Source organism: Hordeum vulgare, chromosome 3H, assembly GCF_904849725.1.
Source record: "Hordeum vulgare subsp. vulgare chromosome 3H, MorexV3_pseudomolecules_assembly, whole genome shotgun sequence".
Classification (NCBI taxonomy): domain Eukaryota; kingdom Viridiplantae; phylum Streptophyta; class Magnoliopsida; order Poales; family Poaceae; genus Hordeum; species Hordeum vulgare.
This window is the reverse complement of record NC_058520.1, coordinates 399,264,883-399,289,090: the sequence shown is the minus strand read 5'-3', so window position 1 is coordinate 399,289,090 and position 24,208 is coordinate 399,264,883. Positions and strand designations below refer to the sequence as shown.

The 24,208-nt window shown below is 42.6% G+C and overlaps 1 protein-coding gene and 1 pseudogene across 1 annotated transcript; both read right to left on the bottom strand.

Annotated features, from left to right (window-relative positions):
* Positions 1 to 922: 922 nt before the first annotated feature.
* On the bottom strand, positions 923 to 3,157 carry LOC123441794. Its single transcript, XM_045118023.1, is given in 3 exon segments — positions 923 to 1,168; positions 2,320 to 2,833; positions 3,021 to 3,157. Coding segments are annotated over 3 exon segments (897 nt in total).
* A 4,906-nt stretch (positions 3,158 to 8,063) lies between these two features.
* Positions 8,064 to 10,304, bottom strand: LOC123441793 (annotated as a pseudogene).
* Between the last annotated feature and the right edge of the window lie 13,904 nt (positions 10,305 to 24,208).

Genomic DNA, 24,208 nt, shown 5'->3' with positions numbered 1-24,208 from the left:
TCCTGAACACCTACCTACGTCAAACATAACCCCACCGTGTCCTCGATCGGAGAAGGAACTCATGAAAGAGATAGTCACGGTTACGCACACAGTTGGCATATTTTAATTAAGTTAACTTCAAGTTATCTAGAACTAGTGTTAAACAAAGTTTCCACGTTGCCACATAATCGCGGGCACGACTTTCCGAAAAGATTTAACCCTGCAGGGGTGCTCCAACTAGTCTATCACAAATTACCACAAGCTGCATAGAAATCCTCAATCACGAAGCTTGCGATCTCGTCGGATTCCCTAGTGGAAAACCTCAACTCTAAGATTACCCAAAGCATCACCGGGATCCCGATGCACAAGATATTTCGTCAATGGTAAAACTAATCCAGCAAGGCCGTCCGACGTGTCGACGATCCCGATAGGAGCCACGTATCTCGTTCTCAGGACACGACGGATGAGCTAGACGTCGGGATCGCTAAACCTCCGGGTGACCAGAGGGGCGCCGGACATCGCTCAGGTGGGACCAACACTCATGAGGAGCACTGGCCCGGGGGTTGATTAAATTATCCTCGGTTTAATTACTCCCTATGCAGTTCATTAGTTATTAGGCAAATGTAGTACCAAAGCTGGGCCTTGCCAGACCAGCTTTAATCTAAAACGAATTATCAAGGGGGTCCCCATAACAACCCCGATCGTGTTAGGAGCGCTCGTTTATGGAACATAACACCGGTAGCCGAAACTAAGGGGGCAAAGGTGGAACAAAACACCTGGCTAGAAAGGCCGAGCCTTCCATCTTTTATCAAGTATAGATGTGCATTAAATTAAATAGCATTAATTTGGTGATATAACAAGGAACCCATGTTATCAGATGGAAGCAAGTACACCTGCAACTAGCAACACTAACACATGGTTAAACAAGCAGTAACATAGCCAATCAGTGGTTTGCTAGGTCGAACAGGTTGAAGGTTATCATGGCATTGTAGAGAGGCTGATATTTAACATGTGGTAGGCAACGAGACATAATCGATAGAAGCGATAAAACTAGCGTGCTAATCATAGTAATAGTATCTGGGGAAATGGTCATCTTGCCTGAGATCTCGCTTGGAATAAGAACAACTCCGTGGAGCCGGCGAACCAACATAGTCGAACGGGTCCTCACATTCTGACACGCTTGCGAACTCTATCGAGACGGAGCAAACCGAAACAAACATCAACACAGATATTCACCACACGATGCACAACATGATGCCCAACGTACTATGATGCATGATTAGTTCAATGATGCAAGGCATGGCATGGCAATTCACAACACTCAAACACTACACATTAAGTGAAGTTCAATATGCAACGACTTGCATATTGACGAAACTCCATGTTTAATGATTTAGTTCTATCCCGATTAGGTACTCGACAATATTAAATGTTATTAAACATGGCAAGAGGTGAAGCATAGTTAATCTACCTATCTAGGCATCTTAAATGAGACCGGAAACGACATATAGCATCTCCGAAAGGACCCCACGTGTTGAATCTTAATTCCGTCCAGATTTATCCTAATCACATTTTTAGGTTTGTTAAACGGAAAAAACAAGTGGTTCACGTGATTCAACTCGTCGTTCTGGTCCATTTACATATATGGCACATCTCCAACGGAGCTACGGACAAATAGTTATGACCTAAACCGTTTCCAACACGTCGGCATGCAAACCGATGCAAACATCACACTAAACAATGCTAACTATGCATGAGAATTGGAAATTATCAACCTACGCGAAATTCTATACAAGTCACAAATTTGAATCACTCCGATCCAATGCACGGTTTAGAATCTACGCTTGTTTGAAAAACAAAGGTTTTCCTGAAATTAGCAAAGTCCCTAGAAATTGGAAAAAAAATCACACGACGTTAAAAAAAGAACAATGGACCGAATTACACTATTTGTGTAGTGGCCCAGGGCTGAAATCGGCCCAAGTTGGCATGTGTGTGCAAAAGAAATAAAAACATGGGATAAAAGGGGTTCCTGGGACTTGAACCCAACACCTCCTAGTTGTAAATGTGGAGGCTAACCAATGGGGCTTGGAACCCAATTTGTTCAAATTGCAGACTAGTAATACCTTAACTAAGAGCAGCCGGCATTGGCTTGCAGAAATACGAGAAAAAAGGCAAAACAAATAGGGGCATCTGGGATTCAAACGCAGGATCCCTTGCATAAGGGTTGGCTGCGCTAGCCATCCCACCTAGCACGCCGCTCGTTAACAGGAGCAACTCCACCGTATACAACCTATACTTACCCGAACGGATCTAAGAAAAACAACAACATAGTTCAGAAACGGGGGTTGCTCACATCGGGGTTCAGAGTTCAGCGGCCATCGGATTCAGAGGCGGGCGAGGAAGACCGGGAAGGAGGGTGGCGCTGGGAACTTGCTGGTTGGGAATGGCATGGATGGTGTCCCTGGTTGGAGGCGAGGCTGCAACTTCCTCCCACGAAGGTGAAGCTCCAAGGACGGGGCTGCACTGGCCTCTCCATGGATCGGTCTCCTCGTCAAGCAGAGAGAAGAGGGAGAGAAATAAGGAGAAGGAAAGACAGAGAGGGAGGAGAAGAGAGAGGAACGGGACACCTGCAACTGGGCTCGGGTCGTGCTGCCGCTGCGGCGCGAACACAACAAAGGAGGACGCGGCTCCGGCGCCTGGTGCTGCTACTGGTGGCGCGGAGTTGCCTGCCGCCCCAAGCATCAGATCAATCGGGAGGAGCTGACCTGGAGCAGCTCCACGCAGCGCGGGGTCGCTCCACCGGCCTTCGCCTAGAGCGCGAGGCAGCGGGGTCGCGAGGCTCGGGCACGCACATCTTCAGAACGGCACAGGAGGCAGCTCGGGGGAAATCCTGATCCATCCAGCGGGTGGCTCGGGCACGAGCTTAGACCGGCGGCGGGAGAGGGAGGAGAAGGGGAAAACGGATCTAGGAGGGAACCCTAGGTGCAACAATCTCCCTTATACATCTCGTGGAGGAAGGGATGGCCGTCTGATCGAGCTACAGGAGATCAATGGTGATCCCCTGGTTCGTACAGGAGGTGACGTAGGAAGAAGGAGTGGTGGGCTTGACGCACCAGGAGAAGGAAGATGGGCCAGGAGCCCATCCTGCTGCCTCACTTCCTAATAAAACTAAACACATGCTGGCTTTTAATATACAACAAACCAGGTTTTGAAATAAAAGCCAGGGAGGAAAAAATAGAAAAAGAATAAAACTGAAAATGAAACTAAGCTTCTAGAACGTTCCTCCTATTAAAAAAATAGATGGGACATTTTTGGGTAAGAAAAATAAATTGTTTTATTTGAAATTAGCTCTAATTTAAAATAAGAACAAAGGGAAAATAAATCCAAATAGTTCAGTGTTGCCACCCACAAATATTTGAAAGGATTTTTCAAAGGAGATGAACATTTTTAAAGGGGAGAAACAAAGCCTTTTAAACCTGCCACAAATAACATAGAGAGAGAGAAGGGTTTTTTCCTATGGAGCAACATGTGGGTTTTGACATGCACTTGTTGCCCCCACACCTAAAAAAACACGAAGCACATCAACACAACACTTGCACATCACAACAAGGACACCCAAATCAACACAACCACAACAAAAGGAAAGAATGCAATGCAAGAAGGCATGATGCACATGAAATTATGACACAAAGTTAGGCTCACCCCACATCACACTAACATGCCAAGTTTGCCATACAAGGAAGATACAAAAGGGGAGGGGAGATTGCATTTGGGCTGTCACAACTCTCCTACACTACAAGAGGATCTCGCCCCGAGATCCAAGAATGAAAGGGGAAGAGGAAGAGAAAGCAAGAGGTAAAACTTAGTCGCTTCTTTGACAAACGAGTGAAACCAACGATCCTTGAAGGTAGCAAAGAGATGAGGAATGATATGAGAAAGAAGCAAGAATTCACGGAAAATTTTGGCAGCACTTCGGTAGGAAAATGGGACAAAAAAATCAATAAGATGGAAGAATTAGACAAAATTCATAACAAACAACTAAATAGAACAAGGGAACACCATGATCTTGATAGAACAACATGATACACCCAAAAGAGCAACATCACAAAGCCTCCGGAACAATAGAATAGGAACTAGCTCATACGGAAGAAGAGAATGAAGAAAAGAATGACAACTACTATCTCAAATGAACTTGGCGATTATCCTTGCAAGAAGAATTGGGCGGAGTTGTTGGAAAAACAACACGAAAAGAACAAGATAGTAGTGGGCTTGTGAAAATCATCTCAACATTTATGAGGTGACAACCAACCACTACAAGAACCAAGGATAGATGAAAGCAAAGATATCAAAACTTCTTACACCAAGAGGGTACATTGAGAACTGGGATTAATAACAAGCACCATGATAGCAACAATCCATAGGAAAATATTTAGGTGAAATCCAAACCAAGATAGCTCAATGAAGAAATCATGGGTTGAAAATATCTCATGATCATAGAATTGGTGGATTTAATTATCTCATACTTGAAAGGAAATCTCTTCGAAACTCCTACACTAACAAGAATGCTATAATACCACCTCAAAGGATAACGGAAGAACAAATGCACTTGGAAATGCAAGAGAAGGATACTTGAGGTTCTCCAGTAAGATTCTTGAAGAACACTTGAGAATGAATTGAAATCACGAGCCGCTCCGGAGAAAGAATTCAGATTACTTATGAACAAGAATAATAATTATGTTATGCTTTTCCTTCATCAAGTTAAATTGATGACAATCAACGGATTTAGCATACCACTTATTCTTCTAGAAATGATTTAGGAGAGATATATGAGCACAAACTTAGAAGAAATGTTGCAAGAAACAGCGGTGAGAATTGAAATGAATGAGGCAACCATGAATAATGGAGATACATGATAAAGAAGAGATCATGAGCCACTTGAGAGAAAACTAGAACAAGGGACCGGATAATCAAGAGACGAACGAAGAAACAACAATTGAGAAGAATTGAGGATGAAGGCTGAAAGCTGAGAACGAAGAAACTTCTGAAATGATGGCCTTCGGAGGATCGAGAAATGAACACAACTCAGAAACGCACCGGATAGCAAGAAATAGATTCTCGTGATTGGAAACAAATCAAGATGATGCCACAAGGCTGAAATGATGAATCTGCAAGAGAATGAACCAAGATTCGAGAGAAACACTCCTTCGGATTGCAAGCTGAGAATGATGACGAGAACAACACCAAGAATTACCAAGACACTCCGGAATAATGAAGAATGAAAGGTTGAGCCAATATGAGAGTTAATTCGAATAGATCTTGAAGAAGTAATAAGACTGATGAAAATCATACTTACGTCATAGTTGAAAAGATTTAGAGATCTCCGGAGAGAGATTAAAAGAGCCAGGAAAGATCCTGGGAAAGAACCTGTGGGTTATGGGCCCACTCAAAGAAACCACTGTTAGAAAAGATTGCTAGAAAAGAGTTCACTTGAAGAGAAACACATCGGTTGAATGGAATTGATACGACAACTCCGGTAGACAAGAATTGATAAGACAAACTGATTAAGCCAAAGGATTAGCACTCCCATATGAATATGATAACACTACTTAGAAAAGATCTGAAATCACCACTGACATCGAAGCAAGTGGAATTACCATATTCAACAAAACAAAGGATGCGGCTTACGAAACAAGCTAGAACATACTCATGAGAAAGATTTCGTCCAATATTTTCGTGGACAGGATCGCACGGGCTCGAACCTTATAGTAGCCATCAAGTGCGAGGCAGTGCACCCGACATACAAAGCGTCCCCGAGTCGTAGCAAGCTACAAGGACTCTTTAAGACACAACGAGAACCGCTGTAAGTCGACCGTCAACAAACGAATCCACTAGATGTCGAACCCCAACCTAACATCATGCATTTGTTGGAAGATTGTCCTATAAGCAACTACTTGAATTCACACCTATGAATTCCCAAAGTATCTGGTCATGCAATCTGGTACACGGATACAAGGAGTAATATTTCACACAACTCCTATACTAACCCGTCACCTGTATCACATCCGTCAACACACAACCAGAATCTCGGACCTTCAACTACAACAGACCCTCGTGCTCACAACAATACAAAGTATGGCAGTACTCCCGAACAATCTGCACCAGTACTGGGGACATCGGGGTTATCTCGCCACTACTAGTATTGAAGCAATTACGAACATCCTTCGTTCTAAGATACTAAGAAATCTGAATGATAACGATGTGCTCGAGAATCCCCTGGAGCTCAACTCCCCGGAAGAAAATCAAGTCAGACAGAAGGCACCAAGACAGAACTCCGTCACATCGACATCATATAGATTCCAACAATATCCGCGTGATCCAAAAAAAACTTTTGAGTGAGAAGAGGAGTAGAATAAATTGTTACGTCAAGATTCCTCACCAGAGCATAGAAGAGGAGAAAAAAGAATCCTACTCTCCGATATATAACTAGACTCAAAGTAGTTTTTCACTAGACTTGACTCGGCCATGTTCGATCAATCAAGGGGGCTCCTAGGTCGGTACTGCTCTGATACCAACTTGTCACGCCCAAGATGCGACCCTGTCCTCAATTTGGCACGAAGGCCTCGTCAGGGATAGAAGGCGCATCTCGTCGTGTCGCAAAAATGGATATCGTTACAAGTACATGTACTGAAAAGATGAGATATTGTATAATTGGCTTACACTCGCCACAAGCTACATCAGAGTCACAGCAGTACAATACATAATCATCAAGAATAAGATCAGGGTCCATCTACGGACGAAAACAAACGAGAAAAGAAGAACGACGTCCATCCTTGCTATCCGAGGCTGGCGGCCTGGAACCCATCCTAGATCGAAGAAGAAGAAGAAGAAGAACAAACTCCAAATGAACAATCAACGCGCTCGCGTCAATAACCTTTACCTGTACCTGCAACTGGTGTTGTAGTAATCTGTGAGCCACAGGGGAACTCAGCAATCTCATTTCCAAAGGTATCAAGACTAGCAAAGCTTAATGGGTGAGGGGAGGTTAAGTGGTGAGGTTGCAGCAACGGCTAAGCATATATTTGGTGGCTAAACTTACGAGTACAAGAAATAAGAGGGGGAAGAACTACGCATAACGGACGTAGCTACTGATGACCAAATGAATGATCCTGAACACCTACCTACGTCAAACATAACCCCACCGTGTCCTCGATCGGAGAAGGAACTCACGAAAGAGACAGTCACGGTTACGCACACAGTTGGCATATTTTAATTAAGTTAACTTCAAGTTATCTAGAACCAGTGTTAAACAAAGTTTCCACGTTGCCACATAATCGCGGGCACGGCTTTCCGAAAAGATTTAACCCTGCAGGGGTGCTCCAACTAGTCCATCACAAATTACCACAAGCCGCATAGAAATCCTGAATCACGAAGCTTGCGATCTCGTTGGATTCCCTAGTGGAAAACCTCAACTCTGAGATTACCAAAGCATCACCGGAATCCCGATGCACAAGATATTTTGTCAAAGATAAAACTAATCCAGCAAGGCCGCCCGATGTGTCGACGATCCAGATAGGAGCCACGTATCTCGTTCTCAGGACACGACTAATGAGATAGACGTCGGGATCGCTAAACCTCCAGGTGACCGGAGGGGTGCCAGACATCGCTTAGGTGGGACCAACACTTATGAGGTGCGCTGGCCCGGGGGTTGATTAAATTATCCTCGGGTTAATTACTCCCTATGCAGTTCATTAGTTATTAGGAAAATGTAGTACCAAAGTTGGGCCTTGCCAGACCAGCTTTAATCTAAAACAAATTATCAAGGGGTCCCCATAACAACCCCGATCGTGTTAGGAGCGCTCGTTTATGGAACATAACACCGGTAGCCGAAACTAAGGGGGCAAAGGTGGAACAAAACACCAGGCTAGAAAGGCCGAGCCTTCCACCTTTTACCAAGTATATATGTGCATTAAATTAAATAGCATTAATTTGGTGATATAACAAGGAACCCATGTTATCAGATGGAAGCAACTACACCTGCAACTAGCAACACTAACACATGGTTAAACAAGCAGTAACATAGCCAATCAGTGGTTTGCTAGGTCGAACAGGTTGAAGGTTATCATGGCATTGTAGAGAGGCTGATATTTAACATGTGGTAGGCAACGAGACATAATCGATAGAAGCGATAAAACTAGCATGGCAATGATTGTAATGGTATCTGGGGAAATGGTCATCTTGCCTGAGATCCCGCTTGGAAGAAGAACAACTCCGTGGAGCCGGCGAACCAACGTAGTCGAACGGGTCCTCACATTCCGACACGCTTGCGGAACTCTATCGAGACGGAGCAAACCGGAAACAAACATCAACACATATATTCACCACACGATGCACAACATGATGCACAACCTACTATGATGCATGATCAGTTCAATGATGCAAGGCATGGCATGGCAATTCACAACACTCAAACACTACACATTAAGTGAAGTTCAATATGCAACGAGTTGCATATTGACGAAACTCCTCGTTTAATGATTTAGTTCTATCCCGATTAGGTACTCGACAATATTAAATGTTATTAAACATGGCAAGCGGTGAAGCGTAGTTAATCTACCTATCTAGGCATCTTAAATGAGACCGGAAACGACATATAGCATCTCTGAAAGAACCCCACGTGTTGAATCTTAATTATGTCCAGATTTGTCCTAATCACATTTTTTAGGTTTGTTAAAGGGAAAGCCAAAGTGGTTCACGTAATTCTACTCGTCGTTCTGGTCCATTTACATATATGGCACATCTCCAACGGAGCTACGGACAAATAGTTATGACCTAAACTGTTTCCAACACGTCGACACGCAAACCGATGCAAACAGCACACTAAACAATGCTAACTATGCATGAGAATTGGAAATTATCAACCTACGCGAAATGCTAGACAAGTCACAAATTTGAATCACTCCGATCCAATGCACGGTTTATAATCTACGCTCGTTTGAAAAACAAAGCTTTTCCTGAAATTAGCAAAGTCCCTAGAAATTGGAAAAAAATTCACACGATGTTAAAAAAAAGAACAATGGACCGAATTACACTATTTGTGCAGTGGCCCAGGGCTGAAATCGGCCCAAGTTGGCATGTGTGTGCAAAAGAAATAAAAACATGGGAAAAAAGGGGTTCCTAGGACTTGAACCCAACACCTCCTAGTTGTAAACGTGGAGGCTAACCAGTGGGGCTTGGAACCCAATTTGTTCAAATTGCAGACTAGTAATACCTTAACTAAGAGCGGCCGGCATTGGCGTGGAAAAATACGAGAAAAAAGGCAAAAAAAAATAGGCATCTGGGATTCGAACCGAGGAGCCCTTGCATAAGGGTTGGCTGCGCTAGCCATCCCACCTAGCACGCCGCTCGTTAACAGGAGCAACTCCACAGTATACAACCTATACTTACCCGAACGGATCTAAGAAAAAGAACAACATAGTTCAAAAACGGGGGTTCCTCACATCGGGGTTCAGAGTTCAGCGACCATCGGATTCAGAGGCGGGCGAGGAAGACCGGGAAGGAGGGTGGCGCTGGGAACTTGCTGGTTGGGAATGGCATGGATGGTGTCCATGGTTGGAGGCGAGGCTGCAACTTCCTCCCACGAAGGTGAAGCTCCAAGGACGGGGCTGCACTAGCCTCTCCATGGATTGGTCTACTCGTCAAGCAGAGAGAAGAGGGAGAGAAATAAGGAGAAGGAAAGACAGAGAGGGAGGAGAAGAGAGAGGAACGGGACACCTGCAACTGGGCTCGGGTCGTGCTGCCGCTGCGGCGCGAACACAACAGAGGAGGACGCGGCTCCGGCGCCTGGTGCTGCTACTGGTGGCGCGGAGTTGCCTGCCGCCCCAAGAATCAGATCGATCCGGAGGAGCTGACCTGGAGCAGCTCCACGGGGCGTGGGGTAGCTGCACCGGCCTCCGCCTAGAGCGCGAGGCAGCGGGGTCGCGAGGCTCGGGCATGCACATCTTCAGAACGGCAGAGGAGGCAGCTCGGGGGAAATCCTGATCCATCCAGCAGGTGGCTCGGGCACGAGCTTAGACCGGCGGCGGGAGAGGGAGGAGAAGGGGAAAACAAATCTAGGAGGGAACCCTAGGCGCAACAATCTCCCTTATACATCTCAAGGAGGAAGGGATGGCCGTCTGATCGAGCTACAGGAGATCAATGGTGATCCCCTGGTTCGTACAGGAGGTGACGTAGGAAGAAGAAGGAGTGGTGGGCTTGACGCGCCAGGAGAAGGAAGATGGGCCAGGAGCCCATCCTGCTCCATCACTTCCTAATAAAACTAAACACATGCTGGCTTTTAATATACAACAAACCAGGTTTTGAAATAAAAGCCAGGGAGGAAAAAATAGAAAAAGAATAAAACAGAAAATGAAACTAAGCTTCTAGAACGTTCCTCCTATTAAAAAAATAGATGGGACATTTTTGGGTAAGAAAAATAAATTGTTTTATTTGAAATTAGCTCTAATTTAAAATAAGAACAAAGGGAAAATAAATCCAAATAGGTCAGTGTTGCCACCCACAAATATTTGAAAGGATTTTTTAAAGGAGATGAACATTTTTAAAGGGGAGAAACAAAGCCTTTTAAACCTGCCACAAATAACATAGAGAGAGAGAGAAGGTTTTTTTTCCTATGGATCAACATGTGGGTTTTGACATGCACTTGTTGCCCCCACACCTAAACAAACACGAAGCACATCAACACAACACTTGCACATCACAACAAGGGCACCCACATCAACACAACCACAACAAAAGGAAAGAATGCAATGCAAGAAGGCATGATGCACATGAAATGATGACACAAAGTTAGGCTCACCCCACATCACACTAACATGCCAAGTTTGCCATACAAGGAAGATACAAAAGGGGAGGGGAGATTGCATTTGGGTTGTCACACTACCACACCGGTATTGGCCACTCCAGATATCAACAAGGAATTTGTGATATATTGTGATGCCTCCAGGACCGGGCTCGGTGGGGTTCTAATGCAAGATGGCAGAGTTGTGGTGTATCTATCACGACAACTGCGCCGCATGAGGAGAACTATGCCACCAATGATCTCGAATTGGCAGCAGTAGTGCATGCCCTAAATACATGGCGACATTACCTACTGGGGAAGCGATGTGGAATATACACTGACCACAAAACTCTGAAGTATATCTTCACCCAAAGGAAATTGAATATGAGGCAATGGAGATGGTTGGAGTTAATCAAAGACTATGACCTCAGCATTCAATATCACCCCGGTAAGGCCAATGTAGTGGCTGATCCCTTAAGCCGAAAGGCCAGCACCTTGAACGTCATGCTCAAGGAAAGGCAACATGCCTTGTATGAAGAATTGGAGAACTTCGGGTTGGAGCTAGTAGAATCAGGATTCCTGGCTAACCTCGAAGTCAAACCAACGCTGGAGGATGACATCAAGGAGGCCGAGAAGGGCCATAAGAGCATTGAAGGTATCAAGAAGAAGATTCAAGAAGGCAAGGCCCCAGGATTCTTGGTGGATGAACAATGAGTAGTGTGGTTTGGGAAACGTTTATGCGTACCCAACAAGGCTGAACTCAAGGACTTGATCCTACAGGAAGCACATGATACACCCTACTCTATTCACCCCGGTGGTACCAAAATGTATCAAGATCTACGAGAAAGATTTTGGTGGCATGGCATGAAGAAGAAGATAGCATCTTATGTTGCCAAGTGCGACATATGCTAACGAGTCAAGGTTGAGCATGAGCGACCCGCTGGATTGCTACAACCACTTCAAGTGCCAAAATGGAAGTGGGATAAAGTCAGCATGGATTTCATCACTGGATTGCCCAGGTCCAGCAAAGGGCACAACTCCATATAGGTCATTGTCGACCACCTGACTAAGGTGGCCCATTTCATTCCAGTCAAGACTACGTATGATGGAAACCAATTGGCTAGTCTATATATTCATCGTATCGTGAGCCTTCACAGAGTTCCCAAGGAGATTGTATCTGACCGAGGCACGTAGTTCACCTCAAGATTTTGGAAGAAGTTTCAAGAAGCCCTCGGGACCAAGCACTCTTTCAGCATCACTTTCCACCCGCAAACGGGCGGACAAACAGAAAGAGTGAATCAGATAATCGAAGATATGCTCTGCGCTTGTGTCTTGGCACATGGTGCCAAATGGGAAGACTGTCTGCCATTCGCTGAGTTTTCATACAACAACAGCTACCAGTCCAGTCTCCAAATGGCCCCATTTGAAGTGATGTACGGACGAAAGTGCCGCACCCTGCTCAACTGGTCCAAAACTGAAGAAGGGCTGATTTTCGGGCCAGAAGTTTTGCACAAGGCAGAAGAGAAGATGCAACTTGTCCGAGAGAATCCAAAGGCAGCCAAATCGCTGCAAAAGAGCTATGCGGATTCTCGCCGCAGGGATGTGGAGTTCATTCCCGGAGACCAGGTGTACCTCCGTGTCACACCTATCAAGGGAACCAAGCATTTCCATGTTAAAGGGAAACTCTCTCCAAGGTTCATTGGACCTTTTAAGATCACGTCAAGGTGTGGAGAAGTTGCTTATCAGTTGGAGCTACCCCCGGAACTTTCGGGTGTGCACAACGTCTTTCACGTGTCGCACCTCCGAAAGTGTCTTCAATCGCCAAACCATTCCGATCCTTACAAGGACATTGACCACCAGGCCATTGACCTTCAGCCGGACCTCACCTACCCCGAGAAGCCGATCCGCATTCTGGATGAAGCTGAGCGTTGCACCAGAAGCCGCACCATCAAGTATTTCAAGGTTCAATGGAGAAACCACACCGAAGCTGAAGCAACATGGGAGCATGAAGACTATCTCCGATCTGAGTTTTCGGACCTTTTTGGCACCTAGCTTAGGAATCTCGGGGACGAGATTCTTGTAAGGGGGATAGGTCTGTCACACCCTGTTTTTCTACCACATTCTATGTAATTCAAAAATCTGAGCTTGTTAAAACTTTTTCAAAACTAATGATGTGAGTGCCATGATTGTCATTGTATGCTTGTGCGTGTGATCATGAGATGATAAAAACCCATTTCACCATATTAAATTATTTCTAAAAACCTCTACTTGATTCTGATCAAGGTAAAACCCTACTTTGAGTTGCACTACTTGTCCTTAATGGCAAGGTTGGCTTCTACTCAAGGTTGGTGATCTGATTTTAACTTGTCTTATTTTCCAAGACCACAAAAATAATTATTTTTATAATTGTTTCCCTAATTTAATTGCATGTCCATTTCTCAGGCCAGAATTGGTATTCCTACATGGAAAAATACTTTTGTGCCTTAGGAAAATCTGATTAAATTTGGAGATGATTAGAAGGACATATATTTTCCATACATAAGATTTTAAACCCTGTTTTACATTATAATTATTGAATAAAACCGTGAATACCATTTCTGTCTGTTTTGACCTTTTAAAATACTTCCAAAGGAAATATTCTCAATAAAACCCCAGAAAATTCCATTGGTATCCCTAAGCCATATTTGGTGTCCACATAAAGTTTCACCTTGATTCAAGGTGATTAAGGACCTCAAATAACCCTAAAGCCCCTTCTGTCCACATTGAAGTTAGAACAACTCTACATAGCAAAGTTTGTCCAATGATGCTGAAACTTTGCAGGAGTTCCTAACATCTCAAATGAGGGTTCCGCACCAAAAATGGGATTTGTGGGACTTAGTTTACCTACACTCTCTTTGGAAGGGACAAATCTGGTCATATAGAAGTGTTTTCAAGTTTACAAAGCTAAACTTGTCCAATGGAGCTCAAACTTGGTAAAAACCCATGATTTAGCACCAAACCCAAACCTGTTAAGTTGCAGCACCAGTGGTGGGGTGCAACCCCCTCAAACCACTGTCGAGCACCTTTTGACAGATGGGAAAAAGCCATCTTAGCCACAGCTAAACCCAACCCCTTTGCTCCAAACTCATAGATTAGGTGGCCAGTATCTATATCTAACCCCAGTCAACTCGCCCCTCACTGGTTCAAAGTAGAAAGGCCAAAAAACCCAATTTCGGCTTCAGTTCAAGGCTGACAGCAACAGTATTTCTTGTCTCCCTTGACCAGCCGAAGCTCCCCCGAGACCCAAATGGCTAGCCACACTCACAGCCGGTGCCAGGACATGCTAGACATGTCCAAAGTGCCTCAGAGCGCACCAGCATGCCATGGCATGCCAAAACTGCGCTCTGGGCGCGCTACAGGAAGCCACCGAGGTAGAGGCGACACTCTCGGCCAGTTCCAGCCTCCCCCGAGGGGTCCAACCGCTTCCCCGACAACCCCTCTACATCGAGCAACACTCAGGGCCCCTCCTCCCCCGCGCTAGAGTTCGTGCGACGCGTGCCCGCCCGCACCAGAACTGACCAAGGTTGCGCGGCCACGGATGCTCGACTCCCCCCTCTCTCCCTCTACAGCAGATGGTTCTGGTAGTCCAAAACCATGTCCTGAGACCGTGGTTTTGACCCCAGCCCCTCTGTGCACCCCCATGCGCGCCACGGTGAGTCACCGATGCTCCCGAATCGGCTCACCAGCACAGGCCTATTTATAGCCCTTCCCCTCGCTCCTGCACCCCTCAGATAGCTTCACCACGACCACTAGCACCTCCCTAGCCACACCAGCAAGCTAGCAGAGCCCCGGTGCTCGAGATCGACCGAGGCCCCTCCGCCTCGGAGCTCCGATCGATCTCCGGCTACACGGAGGCTCCTGCGCCCCTCGACCCACCAAACTGATCCCATCAACCCTAGGAAGCTTTTCCCCAACTCGCCCGAGCATTTCCGTGCCCCTAGCTACCTCCTCGACCACCTCCCAAAACTCCTCCGCCGTGGCCTTCTCGTCGCCGGCGAACCCCTGCCTCTCCGACATTGTTCCGACCACCAGCAGGTAGGCAACGTCATGGTGAATCCATTCATGTCCTTGTTGGGGCTTGAGAACATCGGCAGCCTCGTCGGCGTGCTCCTCCTCCTCTCTGGCCAGAGGTAGGAGACGACCCCGACTAGTGTGCCCCACCTGTCGGTGGCCCAGCCTCCTCCCCCACGGTGGCTGCAGCCGCTGACCGCAGGGCCCTGCACGTCAGGTTCAAACCTAACGGCGCGGACGCGTGGGCAAGCTGTCGGCTGGCCATGGGCCAGCCCAGTTCCAGGCCGACCCAGGCCATGCTTAGCCCATTTTTCTTTATTTTAAAAAAAATCTGATTTCCAAGATTTTTATAAAAATATTTAACCTGTGTAAAAATATAATTTTTCCACTGTTATTCTTCTAAAAATGTGTAGTATTTAAGGAGATGGTTGGATGAATTTTTCAAACAACTATTCTGTTTGCAATATTAAAAAGGACTAAATTGGAATAGTTTTGCTTCTGTTTGGTTAATTTTAAAAATGTTCCTTCATGAAAATTTGAGACAAATATTTTTCAAAAAGATAACTTAGATTTACCAGTAATAAAGAACATTTTTAAAATAACTCTATGGTCTGTTTCTGAGTGAGCTATTTCTTATTATTTCTTTTATCGATGATAGGAAATCCGTGTGACGATGGAATCAGAGCGGAAGACCTCGAAGACCCTGGATACCTAGCTGACCAAGGCAAGCAGCCCTTTGACCATGACTGAGCATATGTTATATTGCATGTTAAGATAGCAAGTATTTCCGTTGCATATGATCACAAGTGCCGGTAAACCAATTGATATGATGTTACCGATGGCTCCTCCGGAGCACATGCATTGAGGTTGATCCTTCCCCTTTTTGAGGATCACGCTATTATCATGTTGACAAGTAATGCTAGAGTAAATAGCATGAGCATGTTGTTGGTATAAATCAAAGATTTTATGAAAACCCTGTCGGGTGCCACTAATGCACGAGGGTGATGGTGAGTTAGGTGGCCACTTTTGGTGAAGTGGTGCACCCGGTATTTGTGTGAGTATGGTTTCAGAAAAGGGATTAGATTTATGATGTGTCGACCGTCACAACCTTACCATTACGACCACGTTACCCCTTATGTGACGGGGCTATGTTGATTACTCTGGTCGGTGCTAGCAAAGAGCCACATTACTAGTGGCGGGAGTGAAGTTCCAGGTAGGACGACTATGCCATTTTTATGAGTTCCAGGCACACCGTTGGTACCTGCATGGTTGGTACTGTCCAGAGTCGGTGCTCGTAAGACTTACAACATGTGGGCTGGGTACCAATCGAGTGGACCTCTTTGTCTAGTATCGTCAGGGGAACGACATTGATCGGGTACTTACCTCTGGTATGTTATACCGCGAGTCGTGGATGACACAGAAGTTTCCCGGATCTCGTGGGTCAAGCGTACTACCTCTGCAGAGTGTAAAACTATTCGAATAGCCATGTCCACGGTCAAGGACAGTTGGGTGGTGCTGCTTAAACTACGTCCAGTTGTTTCCGCATAAACCAAGTGTGTGTGAGTGGTGATAAAAGGTGTTGTTATGGAAGTAATGATATGACCAAGTTTGGTGACTTTGCATATAAGGTGAGCCCGGATGGCTCAGCCCTCGACAAATATATTGATATATGTAACATGTTCTTCAAGAGTAGTTCTTTAACTTGATGCATATTCATGATCAATCCACCATGATGAGTTCCACCAAAGATGCATATTATTGTTATTCTTCACTTTCATTGTTCATGTCATGGGTTGTTTGTGAGTGCATTCAAAGTACTCATTGGCTTGCCACTGGTTATGTTATTGACCAGACATGGAAGGACCGGAGTTTGGAGATGAGTACGTCTTTGGAGACGCCCCTGCGAACTAGGACGCTTCCGAGTCACAATGCATGTCGGTGTAGGCTTGATGGCATGGGCACCCGCTTAGCCCTATGTTTTCCGCAATTAGTTTTATCAGTATGATTTGGCCTTAGGCCCAACCTTATGAACTTGACCATTCGGTCATGTGATGTAATAATTCGGTACTCGGATGTAAGACTCTTTTTATTTTAGTATATGTGTGTTAGCATTGATCTCTGGGATCACTGAGCCCGATCATTCGGCGATCTCGACTCGTGAGTCGGGGTCCCCACAGGCTATAAGTTTGCTCGTCTTCATGATACAACATAGTTTCTTGAGAGGCATAACGAATTCTTCACTTGAATTACTTGCTTCAAGACAAAATCATCCATGACTCAACATATGACCTCATCATGATCCTATTTTCAAGACATATGTAGAATTCTTCTCTTTAATTATTGTCTCAAGATCTTGATCCATCATGCTTCAAACCATGAGCCAAAGCATGAGAATGTTTGATGTCCTCAACGAACTCCACAAAGATCACATCTTGTTCATCACATGGAATTCATCTTCATCGTATCATATTTGATTCAATCATCGAGCTCATCCTTGATGCATGCACAACAATATGTATATAACATTCATTTAGAATTCATTCGAGATCCTTCTTGATATTCATGAAACAAACATACTTCAGTTCATCCAATATTCTTCATGCATTGCAATTAGAACATTCCTTCAAATGTATAACTCAATGCAAACATTAGTCCATTAGGATTGTCATCAATTACCAAAAGCACACATGGGGACTACATGCACTTTCAATCTCCCCCGTTTTGGTAGTTGATGACAATCTAAACAAGAGGATTTATATAATGAACTTTAACAAAAGTATGCAATTTACCCAAGGATACATTGAATACTTGGATGGTTTTGATAGCGTTAGGTGTCACAAAGATACTTGAGTTTATAACAATCGGTGTACTAACATCAAAATATTACACACGGATTTTATGTTGGTAGAACCACAATATATAGAGCAAGTTCCCCCACAATATATGCATGTGTGAACGAACTACGAATTTGCTTGCATATATTGGTTGACATAAACTAGGTGGAGTTTTCTCTATATATATTCATTCATGCAATAAACAATAAGACATAGGCACTTTTAGATTTTCTTAAATCCCCTAAGCTCCTCCCCATTGGCAACAAATGCCAAAATGGGACAAATCTCAAAGACAATGATTCCTCCTTATAGTATGAATATTACAAGATGTGAGTGAAATAAAATGCACATATTCAATGACAGGAAATTTGAGGAGCTCAGGATCTAGAGATTGCAATAGGTATGATACGAAAATAAGAATTCGACATGTGAGGAAAACATTCAAAGATCCAAACAACATATTTTGGACAAGATATAATGTGAATATCCAAATCGATCATTATGATAAGTATGGGTCCAGAATACATCCAAACGCATGAGTGCATAAGATTATATGCAAAACATACAAGCACTCACTTCACAACCTCTTACCGATACCACCAATGAATCAATAAGGAAGGAACCAAGTGACCAGAAAGGATCAAGTGATATCGCAAAGATGGGAACTTACTTATGTGCACAAATTTCTAAGTGGACAATTGTAGTCTATGTATCCACAAAGAAACTTGCATACATAAAATAGTCACAATTGACAAGAACATGATATGCACAAGTGAATCCATTATCATACACATGTGATCCTAACATAAGAGCAAGGAATATGGCACAAGGAACATGTCACTAATTGATATCATTTGTATTACCATGAATTGCTAATTAAGAGAGAAAATACCACGCAATTTCATAAAAAATGAACATGAGAGAACATTTTAGGAATTGATATATAATGAATTGCTTAATTGGCAAGTCTTGGGATAAGTGAATCATGAATATGATTTTATAGATCCCCATTTAATGATTCTACTCAACTGTCTAACCATGTTTTCAAGAACACGGAGGAAAACACAAAAACAATAAGTACTATTACATGCTATGATGAAACCTACACAAGGTTGACTCTACATATATACATGCATGAAGTAAATACTTGTTACTAGGAAAACATTGGTATGGAGTAGTAATGAATGAGTCATATACTCTTGGCTCTAATTTCCTTGTGGTGACACCACCTTCTTCATGAATAAGCCAAGACAAAAATGCTTCTCTAATGTACCTAGGTCACTTTTAAGTACAATATGGTCCCCAAACTTATTGTGTCTGAAGTAGTTAGTCTAATTGCAAAATATAGGGAAAAAAACACTCAATTATGTGCATATATATATATATGAATTTTAATTTCATGCACATCTTAGCTTTTCAGGATATGAATGATTTACCATATATATCGGATAAAAAATAAAGTAAACAAGCCATGAAAATTTACACATAGTAAATATGCCTACACAAGCCTACAAAAATCCAAAGAAATACAAATTAGACAAATGAACACATAACTTTTAATACTTCCAATAACCTCACCAATCATTCATGTTGTCTAAAATAAATCAAAGTGACAAATCAACATATGATAGCACACCAAGTTCAACACATGAACCAAGCAAAACCAATGAGCATATAAGATATGCATTGCACATATTCTTACATGTGTATCTCACTTAAGTAGATATATTATAGTACAAATAATAAGATAATAACTCCCACAATACCATAAAACTAGTAATATGAACTCAAACAAAAGCATGGGAGATTACCGGGAGGCAAATGAATTTCTCGGCTAGTTATGAAGTGCAAGTAGAAGCAAAGCCGATATAAATATGACCATGAAACTCTACCATACAAGGAATACCATGTGTAAGAGAACACAATGGTATTTAGAATTATCATTCGATGATAGATTCCAAATAAGCACAAGGTCATTTATACTCACACAAGCATGATATGAGAGTTTAGCAATAAGCACAATGCTTAGATACCATATTATTAACATTCCAATTAGCTAGAGCATCACGTAGAGAAACAATTGGAAAGGCTTGCATCATATATACCCTTCTTTTATGTATGATCTAGAAGAAAAACCATGAATAAACCTGCAGTGGAATGTCATACTCACACACATCTAAGGAATGAAATAACAAAAGAGTTATTATGCAAATAGAGATGTGTTGAGCATGGAAAGCCACAAAGATATAAAATAATCTCAGTAATAGATTCCAAGTGGCATTCATCAAATTTTTATATTACCAAGGATTGTGATATGCACAAAGCATATCACTCCCCCATAATGTGATAATCCATGTATTTTTCCACAATAGACAATTGAAATCCAACTAAAGATGATCAATGGATGAGAATTTGAACTTCAAATGAACTTGACATACCACATAGTAACTAGATAATCTTGAACTATAAATACGAGGTGGTGTCCAATATATACACATTTTAGGTTTGCGATGTGCGTAGCGCATAACACTCCCCCATAATGTGATGATCCATTAATATCTCAAAAGAGCCCAATAAGGTGCAACCAAGATGCAAGTAAGGCTGAAGACTGCACACACAACTATATGACATGCATAACAACCTACACATGCTAGATAACACAAATAAAGCATACTAGGAGGCACAACATATCAAAACACATGCTAGGTACCAAGCCTAAACATGAGAGGGGCTAGTAACTTTCAATGTAGACAATATATACAAGTTACTGCTAGGAGAGGCATTGGAACCATAATAAATGGTGAAAATAAACTTTCTTCATGAACTAGCCAAGTCTTCAATGCCCTCCACACACCTATTAATCAAGTTTGAGATTGATGGTCCCCAACCAAGTTGGGTCCTAAGAAGTTAGTAAGAATAGGCTTGGCCACCCAAATGATCTTATCCACTTCCAAACCACTTTGGGAACCAACATACTTGGCAAACAAATTGCCAAAATATCCTTCCTAAGTGAATAATGATCATTGATAATTGGAGGCTTAGAGATGTTACCAGTGGGGCATTTTGAAGCTATGTGCCCCTTCTTACGACAGATATAGCAACATGTACTCCCCTTTCTCTTCTTCTTCTTTAGTTTCTCAACTTGGGAAGAACTAACATGTTTCATCATGCATAGTGGTTTTTCTAAAACATGAGGTTGAGCTCAAGATTGAGCTTGATGCCTCTTCCCATGTAGCATATATTTATAAGCCCTTATATCCAATGAAGAAGACCTCACATGATGCCCAACCTTTTTGCACTTAAGCAAGAAATGTTGGACTTGTTCGTGGCTTTGTCGTGTCCCGTTTTCCTGTTCTTGGACTTCTTCTTATTGGAGTGATAACTATGTCCATCATCACACTTCTCCAAGTCTTTCTTTAAACTAGTGAATTGGGCCTTGAGCTCATTAATTTCGTCTACATGGTTAGTTTCAACACTAGAAACAAGAGGACTAGTGGAAGTAGAAACTTCATGGTTAGAACAACAAGACAATGCAAGCAATTCATCATGATTGGTAATAATATGAGAGGTGGATGAATTGCAAGGATTGGCACATGGCAATAAAGCATTTAGAGTAGATGTGCTAATGTTCACATGAGACTCACAAGATTTTACCTTGGTGACCATAGTCTCAAGTGCTAACTTTAGGTCATTATGAGAGATTAGAAGATCCTCATGAGTTCTTGAGAGTTTTTCATGACTTTCTTCCATTTTCCCATAATTGCTGGTTAGCAAATCAAGTTGAGCACATAACCCAACATTCTCCTTAAAAGTTGATGCTTCAGATGAGGTAGAGTTGGATGCACAAGTATCATCGACAATAAGAGAGGAACAAGTAGCAATTAGAGACTTCTCATGAGTAGATTGAAGTTCCTCATGAATCTTGGAGATTTTGATGAGCTCTCCCTTGACATCATTGCATTGAACAAGAAGGAGTACAAAATCCTCTTTAATTTTACCATAAGAAATTTCAATCTCTACTTTTGAAGATCTTAAGTCTCTACATGTTTGATGAGCCTTATCAAGTTCATGTTCAAGTTGTTCACTTTTAGCTTGCTCGACAATAAATAAATCATTACGTTTTTCAAAGAAAGCAAGAACATCTTGGAACCTTTTATAAGCGTTATTTTTAGCTCTGTGAAGAATTTTACCAATCTCATAGAGATTTTCAGTCAAGTCATCATCATCATCCTCATTACAAATATCATCGTTATCACTAAGAGAAGATGATACCTCATCATTACCTCTTGCCATGAGGCACATGTGAACAAAGGGGGTTGATGATGATTCTTTTGGGGAATAAGGTTCATTATCAATCAAGAGTGCCTCATTTTTATTCATTTCCTCTAAATGGTTAGTCATAGAACAAATAGAGGAAACCAAAGCATTTTGATCATGGAAACACGGGAGAGCAAGCATATCATCACAAACATTTGCCAAGGAATCCTTAGGTGATATGAATGGACTATCAACACAATAATTTATACTATTTGTGGTGCTAGATATGCCCCAATTCCATATAAGATATGACACCAGCATCCACACAAGCAAGTTCATTAATAATGAACTCAACACCATCATCACAAGATATTTCTTCACTCACCATGTTATTACCTTGTGGCACGCCACATGTTGGTGGAGTGGAAGATGTTGAAGTGTGCAAGTAATCCGAGGTGGAAGCAATGGAGGGCTCTTCATGATAAAAAAATGTGGAGAGCTCCTGCAACAACTCCTTCAACATAATACTGTCTTCATCAAGATTGGACCCACCATATATATCTTCGAGTTTGGTCCAAACCTCATGAGCCGACTTGCAAGTCGATATTGAGTTAAACACTTCAAGGCTTATAGTTTGATGAATGGTAAGAGAGGCTTCACAATCAAGATACATGTCATCTATAGATGGAGATGAATCATCCTTTGCAAAAGTAATCCCTACAAGAAAAATTCGTTGAGCATTTGGACCCGTGGCCCGAAGGTAACAAATCATACGAATTCTCCACAAGTGATAATTTGTGCCATGAAAATCAAAGGTTTCATTGTGCACTAATCCATTAGTCGACATCGATACTCTCGAGGCGGTGAAGCCTAATAAGGAGAGACCTTGCTCTGATACCAATTGAAAGAACCATGATGTCGGCTAGAGGGGGGTGAATAGGCGTTTTAAAATATTTTACGAATTTGGCTATATCCTAATGCAGAAATAAACTAAGCGGATATGTATCAAGCACAAATCCTAAATATAGTAGGCTCAACTAAGTGAACCAACAACTTGTTCTAATAAGATTATCACAACAAGGATACTAAACAAGCACAAGTAAGTTACACAAACTTACTTGAGCAATATCACAAGATATGGAAGTGTATGACACAAGTTAGCAATTCACATTAAATACAAGATATATCAATAGTAGCAAGTATGAATTGCGAGATATAAAGTGTAGGCCTAAATAAGTAATCTTTACAAGGAAATAGTTGATGTCTACTACACAACCTTCTTCTTGTAGACTCGTGTTGGGCCTCCAAGCGCAGAGTTTTGTAGGACAATAGCAAGTTTCCCTCAAGTGGATGACCTAAGGTTTATCAATCCATGGGAGGCGTAGGATCAAGATGGTCTCTCTCAAGCAACCCTGCAATCAAATAACAAAGAGTATCATGTGTCCCCAACACACCCAATACAATGGTAAATTGTATAAGTGCACTAGTTCGGCGAAGAGATGGTGATACAAGTGTAATATGGATGATAGATATAAGTTTTTGTAATCTGAAATATAAAACAGCAAGGTAACAAATAGTAAACAGCGAGCAAAACGTTGTGTAAATGCTTGGAAACAAGGCCTAGGGTCCATACTTTCACTAGTGCAAGTTCTCTCAACAATACTAACATAGTCGAATCATATATAAATCCCTCACGTGCAACAAAGAGTTCACTCCAAAGTCACAAATAGCGGAGGAAAAACGAAGAAATTATTGTAGGGTACGAAACCACCTCAAAGTTATCTTTTCTGATCAATCTTATGAGCTATCCCTATAAGTGTCACGAACAGCCCTAGAGTTCATACTAAAATAATACCTTAAGATACACATCAACCAAAACCCTAATGTCACCTAGATACTCCAATGTCACCACAAGTACCCATGGGCATGATTATACGATATGCATAACATAATTTCAGATTCATCATGTTCAATCCAACATAGAGAACTTCAAATAGTGCCCCAAAATTTCTACCAGAAAGTCAAGACGAAATCATGTGCCAACCCCTATGCATTGATTCCCAAGGTCACGGAACCCGCAAGTTGATCACCAAAACATACATCAAGTGGATCAATAGAACATGCCATTGTCACCACAGATATCCCATCGCAAGACATACATCAAGTGTTCTCAAATCCTTAAAGACTCAATCTGATAAGAAAATTTCAAAGGGAAAACTCAATTTATCACAAGAAGATAGAGAGGGGAAAACTC